Genomic DNA, 17,246 nt, shown 5'->3' with positions numbered 1-17,246 from the left:
GTCTATCAAATTTACAGGCTTCGGTAATTCTAAGAGAGGGATAGTTTTGTGGCAAGCTGCGAGCATAGCTCTAATTCGGGTTGTGTGGTGGGAAAGAAACGAAAGGATTTTTTAGGATAAAGCAAGGAATTCAGAGTTCCTTTGGGACTCTATTGTTTTCCTTGCTTCCCTTTGGGCTTTCTGTTCCAAGGCATTTAAGGGGACTCCCCTTAATGTGATTCAACTGGATTGGATAGCGGTGTGTACTCCATAGGGATTGGTCCTTAGTGGGAGTTCGTTTGTTTTATGTGTATTTTCCTGTAATTTAGTTGTCTTTGGTGGGAGGATTTCTCATCCTTCTTCTTGTACTTCTTTTTTATATTAATATATCTTTGTGGCGTTTCCAATCAAAAAAAAAAAAAAAAACTAGCCTCACTTTGTACCTTTCTATGGTTCTATCAACCTTGTATTTGATGATATAAATCCACCTACATCCCACTGTTTTCTTGCCTTGAGGCAGGTCCACAACCTCCCAAGTTTTATTTTTTTTAAAGGCTTGTAGTTCTTCATTCATGGCATCTTTCCTTGGTTTACTATTTAAGGCCTCTTGGACTAGTTTCATTAGAGAACAAATGAATAATAAAGGCATGGTATTTTGATGGCAATCTCTGTAAGGGAAAAAAATTTGAGATAAGATGTTGGGTATTAGTATCAAAACTAGAATTAACATTTTCATTACCTGTCACGATTTCAGAGATTGGGGCATGTGCAAGTACTGTGGATCTTTTTCTCTTGGAGTACACATTGAAATCAGGTGCTTCATGTCTCTTATGCTTAGTTTCAAGAGACTGAATCTGCAATATAGGTTTTGAGGGATTTAGGTTCTTGTCAAGACTTGAGGAACTTGGACTCTGTTCAGTTTCAATGGACAGACTTTCAGGTTGATTTTTTTAGACTGGTTCACTCTCAAAAGGAGTAGAATGATCATAAAGATTAGATGACTGATTATATATAGCACTTGGTAAAACGTAATTTAAAAAGTGATCAGAATCGTGCTCTACAACCTGTCCAGAATCAAAATCTTGCACTAACACCTGACCAGAATCCCACCATCCATCTTCCATAATCTTCTTACTCTCCCCCGGAAGATAGGTTTTAGTGAAATAAGGTTTGTCTTCAATAAAGGTAACATCCATGGTGATGTATATTTCCTTTTGGTGGGAGGATGCTAACATTTACATCTGTTTTCTGTGTGAGAATGCCCTAAGAAAATGCATTTGGGAGGCTTTGGATCAAGCTTGCTTCTCAAGTGGTTATGAACAAGAACAAAAGAAACCTGCCCAAAGATTTTTGGAGGAAGAGAATCAATGCTTGAAAATTTTGAAGGAACTCTTAAAGGAGTATCTATAGGAGATTTGAATGCAAGAACCTAGGATGACATATGATTGATCAAGTAGATGGCTGTTAGAATGACTTCAACCCAATAGATTTTAGGAACTTTCATTTGGAATAGAAGGGACCTGGCAACCTCCAGTAAATGCCTATTTTTTTCTCTTGGCAACCCCATTTTGTTGGGGAGCATCAATACATGACGATTGATGAACAATGGCTTTTTTTTGAAGATATGTAATCAAGTCATTATTAAAGTATTCTTTCCCATTGTCAGATCCGAGTGTCTATATCTTGGTTCCAAATTGTGTACTAATGAGTTTATGAAAGATAGTAGAGATTTTGATTTTAAGAGATAAACCCAAGTGGTTCGAGTGCAATCATCGATAAATGTAACAAACCATTGAGAACCTAAATAATTGGAACACGAGAAGGACCCCAAACATCTGAATGTATCAAACTAAATGGAGAAAGACATTTAGGATTTTTTATTGGAAATGGAACTCGATGGTGCTTAGCAAGAAGACACACTTCACAATGAAAATTGAGATGGTCAAAGTTTTCAAACAAAGATGGAATCACCTTTTTCAACAATGGAAATGGAGGATATCCTAGATGTCTATGTCAAAGCCAAATCTGATCAACTTTTGAATAAGAGGTCAAGACTAAGCCTTGACACCTTAAAACACCTATCTTCCAATTAGTATCTATGTAGTATAGTCCATCTTTTTCCTTAGCATGTGCAATCGCCCTCCCTGTTACAGAATCCTGAAAAGTGCAACTAGAAGAAGTGAATATAACCAAGCAATTAAAATCTTTAATGATTTTTCCTATGGACGAAAGGTTATAGGAAAGATTGGGAACATGCGACACAGATTTTAGAGACAAAGTGGGGTTGATTTTGTCTATGCCATGACCAGCTATAAAAGAAAAAGATCCATCAGCAATCTTTGTTTTTTGCTCTCCAGAACATGTGGACTAGGTGGAAAATAATTTTAGAATGTTGGTCATATGATCTGATGCACCTGAATCCATGTGCTGGAAAAACAGTCATTAGAGACATTCATTGCATCGATATTACTTAAAACCTGAAAGTTGGTGTAGAACTTGGATTGTGATTTTCAAGCTGATTCAGCAATGAAGTCTAAGCACTCTTGATTTTCAAGTTGGCAAATTTAAACTGGATGAAAATGGGACTGATAGAAGGCTGATGGGTATAAGGTTCAACAATGAAGGCTAAGCACAACAGTCAGCGAAAAAGGCCAAAGAAAAAATGCAATGAAGGCTTAGAAGAAGATGAAACAAACTGTAGAATTTTCACTTGCCTTGATACCATGAAGGAATGAATAATTTCTCACTCTTAATTCTCAAAAAGGATGAGTAAAACTTATATAGATACAAGGTTGACTAGCCTATAGCTATTTAGGATTAAACCAGGAAAACTAATTACAGGCAGATTTCTAAGAAGTAATTAGGAAAGAAAAAAATATGCAACCATACAAATCAATTACAATATTTACAAACAAATTATAGCCATTCAAATTTGGACATAATTTGTCAAATCTTCTAATGGGTATAAAGATCTTTAATCTAAGCCTTAGTAGTGAAACTATAACTCAAGGTTTAAAAATGGTAAACAAAAATTTCATTCGCTATCCTTCCAACGTGACCATACATAACTGTTCCAAGATACCTAAAGAGCATGAATGGAAGTCTACTTTGATAGAGAGGTAGTTGGGGATTGAATTCAAGTTAAAGCCATCTTAGCATGCTTCATACATGAGGAGGAAACTACTAAGTAGCTGTATAATGTAACTCAAAGCAAATACCTTCTAATTGCTTTGAAATCAATGCCTAGGGAGAAGCTAAAAGGAAGAATTTTCTTGCGTCACCCTAGTTTAGAATGAAGATTCTTAAAAAGTTCTTTCCCCTAGGAGAAAATTTTCAACCAAAATTCAATAATTAGGTGGTGCAAGGTCCTTGGGTTCTTCTCTATTTCTACATCACATACCAATTAAAAGAGAGAGGGCTTTGGATGGTCATGTAAGAGGTTATAAGTTGTATCAACCTTTTATGAGCTACTAATGAAGTGAAGGCCTTGACTTGCAAGGAAGTTAAGTTTCTTTCTTCTTATACACCGAGTTTTCTGAAATGGAAGAATGGGTGCTATTTTCATCATGAAGAAAGCCAGGTAAAGATATGGATGAAAAAGACCACCGCTTGTAAGGGAAGATATTTCTTATTTTTAGCTAAGTGTGACAAAAGAGAAAGAGGTTAGAAGATGAAGATTGGGAGTGAACTCATTCGGGGTTATGGGATTATATGTGATTTTGTACTATGGTGTATATGTTGATTGGGATTTGTGCTTTCGGTGTTTTTTAATTTTTTTTTTTTTTTATGATTAGAACTAACCATTTTATTGTATTGAAATAGTAAATATAAGGGAGGATGAGAAATCCTTCTGACAAGTATAGAGCCTCATAAAAAAGGAAAATAGTTGTATGGTAGTCCAAAAGGCAAATTTATTTGTACAGGCCAAAATGGTTTACATAATGCTCACTATAGTTCATGGTCGAAATATTTTGTATGGTGGATGTGGTTCAAACACATCCACCACATGATTGCTTAAGAGGTACCTGATATTAGGAGCATCCCAATTCTAAAAAATATCAATAATTTTGTACAACCACCTTGTCATATTTCAATGATATATAGCAAAGTCTGTTTTTACAAAGAGATTGAAGAGGCCCAATGATGTAGGATCATAAAAGTTCCACCAATATAGAAGGGTTTATTTTTTTTGGTTGTATAATGAGAAGAGCAATCAAAAAAGACAAAGGCAAAGAAAAGAAAAAATAGACCTTTGGCAATTACACCAAGGTTCCTAAACTATCTTAGTTAGATGAAGGATAAGAGAATCTTGTTGTCATCTCATTGGAGGAGTCATTTCCTTCATCATTATTCGTTCATTGTTGTTATCGTGACCTACCAACCTTGTGTGAATATTGTTTGCTTTGGGCTCATAGCCATCATGACCTCCCTCATGGCTTTAAAACAGATTCACACAGTTCAAAGGTGTCACCCCTTATAACCTCTAGGAACTTCTCCTCCTTAGGTGATGCGGAGGAGTCCCTGAGTTGTGAATTTTTTATCCTTCTTTCTTTTGTATATTTTCTTACCTTTATTTAATACAACGAAAAGATAGTTTTTCATATATATATATACATAAAAATCTGAGCAAGCAGTTGTTTGTATTAGGCCATTAGCAACAAGAATACAACCTAAGCTGGGGCGTTGTTGATATGTCCCTCTTTAGGGTGTATTAAACTCAATTTCTATAGTTGTTTGTTAAGAAATCTAGGCAGATGAGGATTGATGATGTATTTCATGTGTCATGGAGAGGCCCTTCTTCATATCATATTTGATTTGGCTATTGAAGGAGAGGTCCTAACTATATTGGAGTGTTTGTTAAAGGCACCTTATTTGGGCCTTGGAAACCATCATATGGAAGGAGACTCGCCAATTGTTCTTTCTTTGGTCTCTCAGGGGAGAAGATATCCTTATAAAATGGCTTGGCTTTTGTTGGGGAGGTGCTTGTTCCTTGTGGTCTATTTTTGCTGTCACTTTTGTTTGTCTCCTCTGCTTTGTTCTTGTCTATTGGTTTTTTAATTATTCCTTTTGGAGGATATGCTTGCTCTTTGTGGTCTATTTTTGCTGTCTATTTTGTTGGTCTCCTCTGCGTTTGTTCTTGTCTATTGGTTTTGTTATTCCTTTTGGAGGATAGGTATTCATTTTTTGTAACTATCCCTTTCTTTCTCCTATAAAAAATTGTGTTTATGAGACTTGATTGATGGAATGATCCTATTTGATACTAAAGATGAATTTATCTGATTAGTGGAACTAGATTCAATACTGAATCATGGTGATCTAAAGATGCTTATTATTTATATTTATGTGGACCCCTGTGCCTGTCCTCAGTTTATGGCCCAAACATTTCCTTACTTAGGAAGGATTTTTGGGTGGAGCTCTTAGACATTTATGGCCTTTCCTTTACTTTCTAGTGTGTGGGCGGTGATTTTAATGTTATAAGGAGAATTTCAGAAAAATTGGGAGGCTCTAGTTTAACTTCTAGCATGAGGGACTTTGATGGATTTATAAGAGGTTGTGAATTAATCGACCCCCCTTTAAGGAACGCTCCATTCACTTGGTTAAACATGCAAGATTCACCTGTGTGTAAGAGATTGGACTGGTTTCTTTACACAAATGAGTGGGAGCAATTCTTTCCTCAAAGTCTTCAAGAAGTTCTTCCTAGATGGACATTGGATCATTGACCGATTGTTTTGGACACAAATCCATTCAAGTGGAGGATAACTCCTTTTAGGTTTGAGAATATGTGGTTGCAACATCCTAGTTTCAAAGATTGCTTTAGAAGTTGGTGAAGAGGCTTTCATGGAGTTGGTTGGGAAGGTCATAAGTTTATGAGGAAGTTACAATTTTTTAAGGCCAAATTGAAAGAGTGGAATAAGGAATCTTTTGGAGTGCTAAAGGAAAGGAAAAAAAGCATCCATAGTGATATTGCTAACATTGATGCTGTTGAGCAAGAAGGGGTTCTTTCTTTTGAACTTTCAGCACAAAGAGCTTTGAGAAAAGGGGAGCTGGAGGAATTAATTTTCAGGGAAGAGGTTCATTGGAGACAAAAAGTTAGGGTGAAATGGGTAAAAGAAGGGGATTGCAATTCAAAGTTTTTTCACTAAGTGGCTAATGGCAGATGAAATAGGAAATTCATCAAGTTTCTGGAGAATGAAAGAGGTTTAGTGTTGAATAATATTGATAGCATCACAGAGGAGATCTTACTCTTTTATGAAAAGCTCTACTCGAGTCCCCCTGGAGAGTAGAAGGCTTAGATTGGTCCCCTATCTCAGAAGAGAGTGCTTCTAGGTTGGATTCCCCTTTTACTGAAGAAGAGATTTCTAAAGCCATTTTTTAGTTAGATAGGGATAAGGCGCCGGGGCCTGATGGATTTACCATTGCAGTGTTTCAAGATTGTTGGGATGTGATCAAGGCGGACTTAGTGAGGGTATTCGCAGAGTTTCACAGAAGCGGGATAATTAATCAAAGCACCAATGCCACCTTCGTAGTACTTTTGCCAAAAACAGCTAGACAAAAAAAATTTCAGACTTTAGACCTATTTCCTTGATCACTTGTCTCTACAAGATAATAGCCAAAGTCTTATCAAGGCGATTAAGAGGTGTACTACATGAAACTATCAATTCTACTCAAGGTGCTTTTGTTCAAGGGAGGCAAATTTTGGATGCAGTTCTAATAGCCAATGAGATGTGGATGAGAAAAGACGATCAGAGGAGGAAGGAGTTGTCTTCGAAATTGACTTTGAAAAGGGTTATGACCATGTGGATTGGGATTTTTTGGATCATGTGTTGGATAGGAAGGGGTTTAGTCCTAGGTGGAGGTCCTGGATGAGAGGCTGTTTGTTATCGGTCTCTTATGCAATTTTAGTGAATGGAAATGCTAAAGGGTGGGTCAAGGCAACTAGAGGATTAAGAGAAGGTGATCCTCTATCCCTTTTTCTGTTTACTATCGTTGCTGATGTGTTGAGTAGGATGTTGTTGAGAGCAGAGGAAAGAAGTATGTTGGAGGGCTTCAATGTAGGTAGGAATAGAACAAGGATGTCCCATCTGCAATTCGTAGAAGATATCATCTTATTTTCTAGCACTTGTGTGGAAGAACTGCAAACTCTTAAGTTTATTTTGTTAGTGTTTGGGCAAGAGTAACCTTTATGGCATCATCCTTGATCATGATCATCTCTTTAGGTTAGCCCTGTTGCTTGATTGCAAGGTTTCTGATTGGCCTATACTCTACTTGGGTCTTCCTTTGGGAGGGAATCCAAAGGCTTGTGGCTTTTGGGATCTAGCGATTTAGAGAATCTCGCAAAGATTAGATGGGTGGAAAAAGGCTTATTTATCTTTTGGAGGTAGGATAACTCTTATCCATTCATGCCTATCCCACATTCCTAGCTACTTTCTATCCTTATTCAAGATTCCCGCTTCAGTGGCTGCAAAAATTGAGAGATTGCAAAGGGATTTCCTTTGGTTAGGGGTTGGGGAATGTAAAAGAGATCATCTTATTAGTTGGGATGTAGTGTGTAAACCGAAGGCAAAAGGGGAATTGGGGGTTGGAAAGATTTCTCTAAGGAATCTTGCTCTTTTAGGGAAATGGTTGTGAAGGTATCCTAGGGAGAGTTCAACTCTATGGCATCAGGTCATTCTAAGCATTTATGGGACACATTCTAATGGTTGGGATGCCAACACTATAGTCAGATGGTCACATCGTTGCCCTTGGAAGGCTATCGCAGAAGTCTTTCAGGATTTTTCCAAGTATACTCGGTTTGTGGTAGGAGATGGAGAAAGAATTCGCTTTTGAGAAGACTTGTGGTGAGGGGACCACCTTTGGGATTCCAATATCCAAGACTATTTAGAGTAGTCACAGCTAAAAATATTCTCATATCTTCAATTCTCGGTTCTGCTCGTCCCTTCTCTTGGAACTTTAATTTCCATCGTAACCTTTCCGGTTCTGAGATAGAAGATTTAGAAAGCCTCATGCGTTCATTTGATTGTTTGCACTTATCCCCATCGATTTCAGATGCGATATCCTAGTCTTTATCTTCTTCAGGGTTATTTACAGTCAAATTTTTTTTTTTCTAGCATTGTCCCACCTTTTTTATTTATCTCCAGTTTTCTCTACTAATTTTGTTTGGAATTCTCAAGTCTCTTTTAAGGTCAAGTCCTTTGTCTAGTTAGTGGCACACAAGAAGGTAAATACTAATGACTTGCTACAATTGAGAAGGCCCTATAAAGCTCTTAGTCCTGACATCTGTAAGTTGTGTATGAAGCATGGAGAATCAGTAAATCATCTTTTCTTACACTGTTCTTTGACGATGAGGTTGTGGCACAGATTATTTCGGATAGCTAAGATGGATTAGGTCCCCCAAAGAGCATTTATGACATGATGACCATCAATTATAAAGGTTTTGGAAAATCCAAGAGAGGCATAGTTTTGTGGCAAACTGCGTGTATTGCTTTAATTTGGGTTGTGTGGCAGGAAAGAAATGTTAAGATTTTTGAGGATAAAGCTAGGAATTCAGAGAATCTATGGGATTCCATTTACTTCCTTCCTTCTTTTTGGGCTTTTTGCTCCACGGTTTTTAAGGGTATTCCCGTTAATGTGTTGCAACTAGATTGGCTAGCAGTGTGTAGCTAAGAGAGTTTGTTTGTTGTTGTTACCTTTTAGCTTCTTGTTTTTGTATTCTTGTTGTTTAGTTTGCTTTTATGGGAGGATTCTTCATCCTTCTTTTGTACTTCTTAATTCTATCAATATATTTCATTGTCATTTCCTATCAAAAAAAAAAAAAAGATTCTTATTTCTGCTGTATGTATTAACAGGAGCAGACATAGCATCCGGGCCTGTATGGATGGAATACATTGCCTTTTTAAAGTCATATCCGGTTTGTTAAATTCTCCCCCAATATACAGATGGCATAAGATTTTTACTGCTATAAATTCTTTTGCTATTTTTTTAGTGTTCTTACAAGGTGATGTTGCAGGCTCAAACCACACAGGAAGAGTCACAGCGAATGACAGCTGTGCGGAAAGCATACCAAAAAGCTATTGTTACTCCTACTCATCATGTTGAACAATTATGGAAGGATTACGAAAATTTTGAAAATTCTGTTAGCCGTGCCCTGGTATTTTTTGGATTTGAATTTCTGTGTTGACTTTAACTTCAAAGATTTTCAAATTGTTATTTCTCAGTTACCTTGTAAGAATTGTAATTAGTAAATTTTTGGTTTGTTCTTGAATTGTTTTTTTCCCTCTTAAATTTTGCAGCTCATACTGCTTCTCTTTATGGGGCTTCTCACCTTGTTTTTGATCATATTTTACTGCTATGAAAGGATTTCTAATCCTTCTTGACCTTCTTATTCACTAGAAATGAATCAGTTTATTTCTGATCAGGTAAAAAAAGAAAAGGAAAAAAAAAAAAAAAAGAAACCTTCTAAGAAGTAATATATGCATGGAAAAAGAAAGCCTTATGTTGCTTTACTCATTTGGGAATAACATTTTTTGTTGTGGTTTAGCACATTGTTATTCTTTAGAGTCTGTTAGACTATAAATGTACTATCATCAGTAGGATTAGAGAATCAATCATTTCTTGGTGTACTTGGTTGTAAATGGTGTTGAAATGTTTCCTTCTGTAGCATAGCATTGTCAATTGTGTTGTAATTGCAAAATTTTAACAAACTAGATACATAAAATTACTGAATATCATGTGAATGGTGATTTGTGGATGTTATCTTAGGCTATATTTTCTTGTGGGAGCTTAAGGACTAGAGTTCTCTTGGAGGCTAACACCTTATCTGACAGGGTTGCCCTTGTCTACACCATGTAGTTGATGTGTTAGTGAATATGAAATACGTTTGAATGTAAATTACTAAGCAGAACCATGTGTGCGCTGGTTATCCTTAGTAGTATCGCATTAATGAGTAATGATAAGAATGATTTCAATGTGGTTAGAGGTTAATCTCTCTTCCATAAGAATACTTTTTTTATTGTCACTTCCCAATCTTCATTTGTACATCTTTCTATGATCTTAATACAAGTAGTAGTTTGTCTTATCCACTAAAAGAAAAGGCGTATTTGTTGCGTTTCTGCATATCTCTTAAGTTTTAGCTTTCTAGGTCCCACAGGTGTGTAATTATGGGTGGCATGTACATGTATTTTTGTTTTTTTTTTTTTTTGGGGGCATGCAGATAGGATATTTGTTTGTTTTCAGAATTCATTGACTGGTATTTATACATGATATTATATTTTGCAGGCAAAAGGACTGTTATCGGAATACCAATCTAAATATAACAGTGCAAAGGCTGTGTATAGGGAACAGAAGAAATTTGTTGATGAAATTGATTGGAATATGCTTGCTGTGCCACCAACTGGAACTTCCAAGGTAATTTCTCATTTCTTTGTGTATTTTTTTCTTTTGTCTTGATCATTTGCATACAGATATAAATAATATCTTTATAGAGAGGCTGATGAAAGATGGTAAGGGTTGGTTTGAAGTTGAATCCAAATCTTTCAAAATCTCAGTGGAGGTTCTTAAAGGAAAGGTGGAAGGTATAGTTCTGGAAAGGGGTTGTGGCTTCTCCAGTTGGATCAAATTTTGAGAGAGAAACACCTATCAAAAAATAAATAAATAAATAAAAAATATTGGAGAGGAACCTTTTCCTATTGTTGAAGGGAGTGGAGTAGTGGTCCTAGTGCAAGAAGGAGAGGTGTTTCCGAAAGTGTGGAAGGTAGGGGATAGGTGGTACAGGTTTGCCTTTTGTCTTCCATGATGGAAAGAAGCTCCCATGTTGCCCACCTTTAAATAACATTAATGCTATCCTTTCTTGAAATTTTGCTTTTTGTATAAACCTTAATGAATGCTTAACCAATGCACTTCCTTTCCTTCTTGGTCAGTTTGAAAATCCTTTTATTTATTAATATTTAATTTTATGCAGCAGATGCTCTAAGTCCTATAAGTTCTTGTTTAGGAGCTGGAATGAGCCCAAATTTTGTCTTGCCAAGTTAATTTAGAAAATCAAAGCCCCTAAAAAGTTAAAGAGTTCTTACATGGGTTATAAATTTATAAACCATGAAAAAGAAAAAAATAACAATAACAGGCTATAGTTAGAAGATTTTAGAAAGCCATTTGTCCTGACAAATGCTCAGAATGCATAGCTAGTGAATAAGTGGACCAACTATTCCTCCATTGCTTGAGGTTTGTTAAGGGTTGTCTTCAGTAGGGATCTTTTTGGTTGCTTTCTCGTTCTGATATGCTTTTGAGAAGATTTATGCTAGGGATCAGCCACTGTGCCATTAATTCCTGCAACTTCATCTCCTATTTAGTTTGAGAGATTCCCCATGTTGAGTCTCTTCTAATCCCCCTTATTTGGAAATGGATTTTTGTTGTCATTTGTTGGATCCTAAAATTGATGCCTCCTTCTCTTTCTCCTTCAATGTCATCAACCGTCATAAGAGGTGTTGGACTTGAATAATAATGACCTCTTCTCATCCAAGTCTTCCTTCTTTCTTCTTTCAAAATTTGATCCTCAGTTTTTCTCCCTCAAGCCAAGGTTATTTGGAAGTCAAGGCTTTTGCATGCTGGTGGTTAATGGGAAGGTTAATACTAATAATTTTCTTTAGAGCATGATGCCTTATAAATAATCCTGGTTGTTGCATTCTTTGCATGAGGAGGTGAGACACAATGGACAATTACTTCCTCCATTACCCCTCTGCATCAATGATATGGTAAGGTTGTTCTATTAGGCAAACATTGTGTAGGTGTTTTGGGAGAGGTTGATATGATGATTAGCCATGTGGAAAGGGGTTATCCTTGCTATGTTATGGGTTATCTAGTGAGAAAGGGGTTAACCTTGTCTCCTTTTTTATTCTTGTACTATTTTCTTTTCTAGATGGATCTTTATTTCTTATATATATATATATTTTTCTTCTCTTTTTATGTATACTACTTTCTTGTTTATTGTAGAACGAAACATATGCTTGGGGGATTTGGCAAGAAATGGAAGTTCTTTTTTCCAAGCATAGAATGGACAATTTGGATGGAAAGAAACACTAGAACTTTTGGGACTAATATGAGACTATGGGGGTTCGATTTTGTTTTCTTAAGTTTCTTTGGGTCTGAATGACTAAGGGGTGTACATTTATACCTTTGAGTTTCATATGCATGGATCAGAATGTGGTTTATTTTTTAGTTTTAGATGAGATCCTATGGTCAGAGGTGGAACCTTAATTGAGATGATTTGTGCTCTAATGGCTCTGCCTAAATAGATATTGGAGGGATTACCATAGATCACAGTGAAAGTGTTCTTTGAGCCTTCTTTGAACATCTTAAAGCGTCTTATTAAAGCCTAAATCATAGCCCGATGAAGGCCTTAAAAGGCCTCTTCCATAAGGATTCAAACCTTGATGGTGGAAGGGGAATTAGTAGTAGTTTTCAAATAGGAAGTTCTAGATCCAATTTGAGCGTCACTAGGAGACACAATTTCTCCATCAATCCTTTTTACGCAAGCCACTGGATTGGGTATTGTGGAGAAAAATTGCATTTCTCATTCATATTTGAAAAGTATACAACTTTAGAGTTACATACAACAACAAAAAAGAAAGAATAAGGAAATAATTGGAAATTACCCTATGAAAGATCCTTACAAATCAGGGATTATATACACAAATACACACACACAACTATACACATACGGTGTGCAGATTAGGCCACTTTCCAACTTCCCCTTTAATAAAATGTGTGTCTACTTACACATGCTTAGTTCTATCATATTGTACCGAGTTATGTCGAATGTTGATGGCCAACTTATTGCCACAATAAAGTCTCATCAGTGTCTCCCACATAATCTTTAAGTCCTCCAAGATAAGCTTATGCCAAAGCAAGGCACAAATTCCTTGGGCCATTGCACGAAACTTTGCTTTTGTACAAGATTTTGCAACAATGTTCTGTTTCTTACTCCTCCAAGTTGTCAAGTTCCCTCCATCAAAAGTGTAATATGCTATAGTAGATCTTCGATCAACAACTGATCCTGCATAATTTGCATCAGTATAGGCCTCCAATGATGGCTTAATGCTTTTCTTAAAGAAAATTCCTTTTCCTGGAGTTGCTTTCAGGTAGTGTAGGATTTTGTATACAACTTAGAGATGAACTTCCTTTAGGTTATGCATAAATTGATTTCCTAGATTGACTATATAGGTTATGTTTGGTTGCTTATGTGAGAGGTAGATCAGCTTGCCAACCAATCTCTGGTACATACCTTTGTTTATGACTGCATCCTCACTTTCTTCTCTAAGCTTGTGATTCGGGTCAATAGGCATGTAAGTCGGTTTACATCCTGGTTTTCTTGTCTCCTGCAATAAGTCAAGAACATACTTTTGTTAGGAGACAAAAATTTCTTTCTTTGAGTGAACCATTTCAATTCCCAAGAAATAGTTTAGTCTTCCAAGCTCCTTTATTTTAAATTCTTTTGCTAAGCACTGCTTCAATGTTTCTCTTTCTTCAAGGTCATTTCCAGTCACTATTATCTCAGCCACATAAACCAATAGGGTAGTCATTTCCCTTGAGGTTGAGTGTTTAACAAATAAGGTGTGATTAGCATGGATTTGTTTGTATAGCCAACAATTATCATAACTTTGGTAAATCTTCCAAACCAAGCCCATGGAGAATTTTTTAGCCCATACGAAGATTTCTTCAATTTAAATACCTTTTTTTTTCCTTTCAAGTGCATATTAAAACCAGGTGGAAGATCCATATAAATTTCTTCTTTGAGCTCTCCATGCAAGAACACATTTTTCACATCAAACTGGTGTAATTCCCAGTCAAATTGGGTACCCTAAGAAAGTAAAACTCTCAGTGTTCATCTTGGCTACTAGTGCGAAAGTCTCTTGGTAATCTATTTCATATGTCTAAGTATAGCCTTTGGCAATGAACCTAGCTTTGTATCTCTCAAGAGAACCATCCGCTTTGTACTTTACTGTGAACACCCACTTGCACCCTATTGGACTCTTCTCTCTTGGTAACTCAACTACATTCCAATTCCCATTCTTTTCAAGTACTTCCATCTCAGTTCTCATGGCTTGTTTCCACTCCTTACTATTTAGTGCCTCGGATAAGATCTCAAGTATTACTATGGTGTTTAGGTCGATGAGAAAAGTTTTATGAGATGATGACAATTTTCATAGGACATAAAATGAGAAAGTGGATATAAAGGATGTTGAGTACATGTTCTTGTGCCTTTTGTAATTGCAATAGGCAAATTTAGATCATTAATATCAACCGAATCATTAGAAATCTTAGGAGAAGATGAATCATTTACCTTACAGGAAGTTGTAAGTTCTAACTCTTGGACTTGCACAAGTTCAATGATGGTTGCTTTCTTCCTTGAGTAAACCAAAGTTGGCCTTGTAGAACTAGGAACCTGTTTCCCTGAAGGTGGACTTCTAAGGTTAGTACTTGTAGGTTTAGAACTTTGTGAGTGCTCAGACTTAGATACGAATGATTGTGATTGTGAGGGTTTAGACATAGATGGGGGCAAGTCAATTAAGAACAAATCTTCTATATTTGTATCTTCCATGAATGATGTCTCCCCTTGAAGATAAGGATGATTGACGTAGCTTTCATGTTCAAAAAATGCACTTAATTGCTTTTGGAACAAGACAAACATATGTTGTACAGTTTGGAAGTATTTTGAAAATTTTCCATTAGACTTTTGAACCACAAAACTCTATATGGAAACCAATTTATAAGATGAGCAACAATAAGTATTGCTTTCCCTCAATATGATTTAGGAACATTTTTCTACAACAAAAAAGCTTTTGTTACAGTAATAAGATGAACATTTTTTCTTTTAGCAACCCTATTTTATTGGGGAGTACTAATGCAAAAGGATTCATGAATAATACCTTCTTTTTGAAAATAAGGGGCGAGGACTTGGTTGAAGTAATCATTTGCATTATTAGACCTAAACTTCTTGATTCCCACTCCAAATTGAGTTTTGACCATTTTGTGAAAATTGGAAAATATAGTAGTTACATTCGATTTTTGTTTGAGCATAAAGATTCAAGTTACTCGAGTGCAATTGTCTATAAATGAGACAAACCATCTAGAGTTTGAAATATTAGGAATTGTGGTAGGACCCCAAATATTATTGTGAACTAACACAAAAGAAATTGAAATTCTTTTGTTACTTATTGGAAAAGAAGCACGATGGTGTTTTGCAAGTTCACAAACATCAAAATTTAATTTTTCTACATCAATTCCTTTGAACAATAAAGGAAACAAAATTTACGAACGTTAAACAATGGATGTCTAAGACGACGATGATGAAGTCAAATTTCATCTTTTGTCATGGATGGGATCTCATAAAAGAATGATAAGTGTACCTGGTTCTCAATCCTATTTTGACTAAATGACAACTCAAGATGGTAAAGTCCATCTTTTTCCCTAACATATCCAATCATCTTCTCCGTATCTTATTCCTAAAATACATAATGAGAGGGATAAAAAATCACACGACAATTCAGTTCTTTGTTAAGTCAATGAATGGAAGTCAATGAATGGAAACAAGATTGGTTTAAAGCTTAGGTACATGTAGCACATTTTTCAAAACTATGGAATTGTTCAAGTGAATTTCCCTTGACCAGCCATCGTGGCTAGAGAGCCATCAATAGTAGCTATTTTCTTAATACTAGGTCATGGACTATATGTACTAAACTTTTGTGAGGAATGAGTGAATGATCTCTAGCTCTTGAGTTGATGACCCAAAGCCTAGGAAATACATATCCAAGACACTAAAAGTAAGAGAAGGGGAATACTAGTCTGATTGAGAGAGAAAGCAAGCACTATTAGGACTCTCAAGGGTTCCTAGGAGATTCTTCAATTTCTCAATCTCTTCCTTGTTAAGCTTAGTATGTTCATTGCCACCATAATTCACCCTCTCTTGTAAAGGTTTTTCATTGGTTTGAGAGCTGGTGAAGTGTGCCTGATTTCTTTGCTGTCCACCTGTGAAACCTTGTTGTCCACCCTTGAAACCCTGATCTTTGCTCAAAGTTTGAGGCTTTCCATAGAGTTTCCAGCACCGGTCCCTTATGTGTTTCGACTTCTTGCAGTAGGTACACCAAATAGTGTCCTCGTTCATTGCTTTGAACAAATCTGTCATTGATGGAGGATTCACACTGTCGAAGTTGTCAACAATTAATCTTGATTAAAAAAGATTCATTGAAGTGGGATCTTTCATGTAACTTGAGGTTGGGAACTTTTTCTTATAAATACTTAGGTTGAAAAACAAGGTGGTTGATTTTTTGGCAAAGAGATAAGTTTGATCCCTTGTCTCTTTCATGTTGGGATTCTACTCCTATTTCCCTTTAATGGATTTGCTTTTAATAAATGTAATTTGGGCCTTGTTTTGTTTATTTTTGGTATTCTTTTTGAAGTGTCTTTTGTCCTACTTGTACATCATTTTGTGTTTGTTCTTTGTTTGATAATAAGTTCCAATTTCTATCATGAGCAAATTTAATTTCTTGTCATGCTCCCACAGGAAGAAATGCAATGGATGGCATGGAAAAAGTTTTTAGCATTTGAAAAGTAAGAATTAATGCCACAATATCCTTTTAAATTTACAAGTGATGCATTTATATAGCCTTGAATGTTTTAAGCAGGTGCTGAATATATTTAAGAGGTATGTAATCTTGATTAATTCAGTGTTCCATTCAGGCTTTATTACTAGGAGTTTTTGTTATTTAGAGATGAGATGCCTTGATTTTTTTTCCCTTGATGAGAAATTCCTCAAATTCATTCTTTTACAATGTTCTTTTCAAAATTTCAAGGATTATGATTATTCCCAAACCGTTGAAATGCCCTATTACTTTTATAAGAGATATGGAATTCCACGAGTGCTTTCTAATAATTCATCTATCCACTTGTAACTGTAGTTTCCAAAGAAATTAGATAACCTTATGGCCATGTTTGGTACTTGGGAATGGGGAATGAGAATGAATATTTTGTTTCCGATCCTATTTCTCTTTTAATAGAAATGAATTTGGTAATTCCAATTTTTGTATTTGAATCCACCTATGAATGTAAAGTTGGAACGATCATTTGTTTTTATTTCAATATTTGGTAATAATGAGAATGATAATAAAAATAAAAAATAAAAAAATGACAATAATATCCTTACAAGTAGTTTTTTTTTTTTAAAAAAAAAATATTTTAGAAGAACATCTTTTGAGTGTTGTTTTTTTTTTTTTTTT

At 35.7% G+C, this 17,246-nt stretch overlaps 1 protein-coding gene across 2 annotated transcripts in view; it reads left to right on the top strand.

Moving 5' to 3' along the window:
* Positions 1-17,246, top strand: part of LOC117925073 (cleavage stimulation factor subunit 77) — an 88,533-nt gene that overhangs the window by 45,242 nt on the left and 26,045 nt on the right. For both annotated transcript variants that reach the window (XM_034843898.1, XM_034843897.1), the window contains 4 exons: positions 8,826-8,887; positions 8,987-9,127; positions 10,255-10,383; positions 16,535-16,581. In XM_034843898.1, coding sequence (XP_034699789.1) covers positions 8,826-8,887; positions 8,987-9,127; positions 10,255-10,383; positions 16,535-16,581 — 379 coding nt within the window. The remainder of the gene's footprint in view (positions 1-8,825; positions 8,888-8,986; positions 9,128-10,254; positions 10,384-16,534; positions 16,582-17,246) is intronic.

The sequence above is a fragment of the Vitis riparia genome, chromosome 11 (assembly GCF_004353265.1).
Source record: "Vitis riparia cultivar Riparia Gloire de Montpellier isolate 1030 chromosome 11, EGFV_Vit.rip_1.0, whole genome shotgun sequence".
Lineage (NCBI taxonomy): Eukaryota > Viridiplantae > Streptophyta > Magnoliopsida > Vitales > Vitaceae > Vitis > Vitis riparia.
Note: the sequence above shows the minus strand (reverse complement) of the source record. Positions and strands in the feature narration are given on the sequence as shown.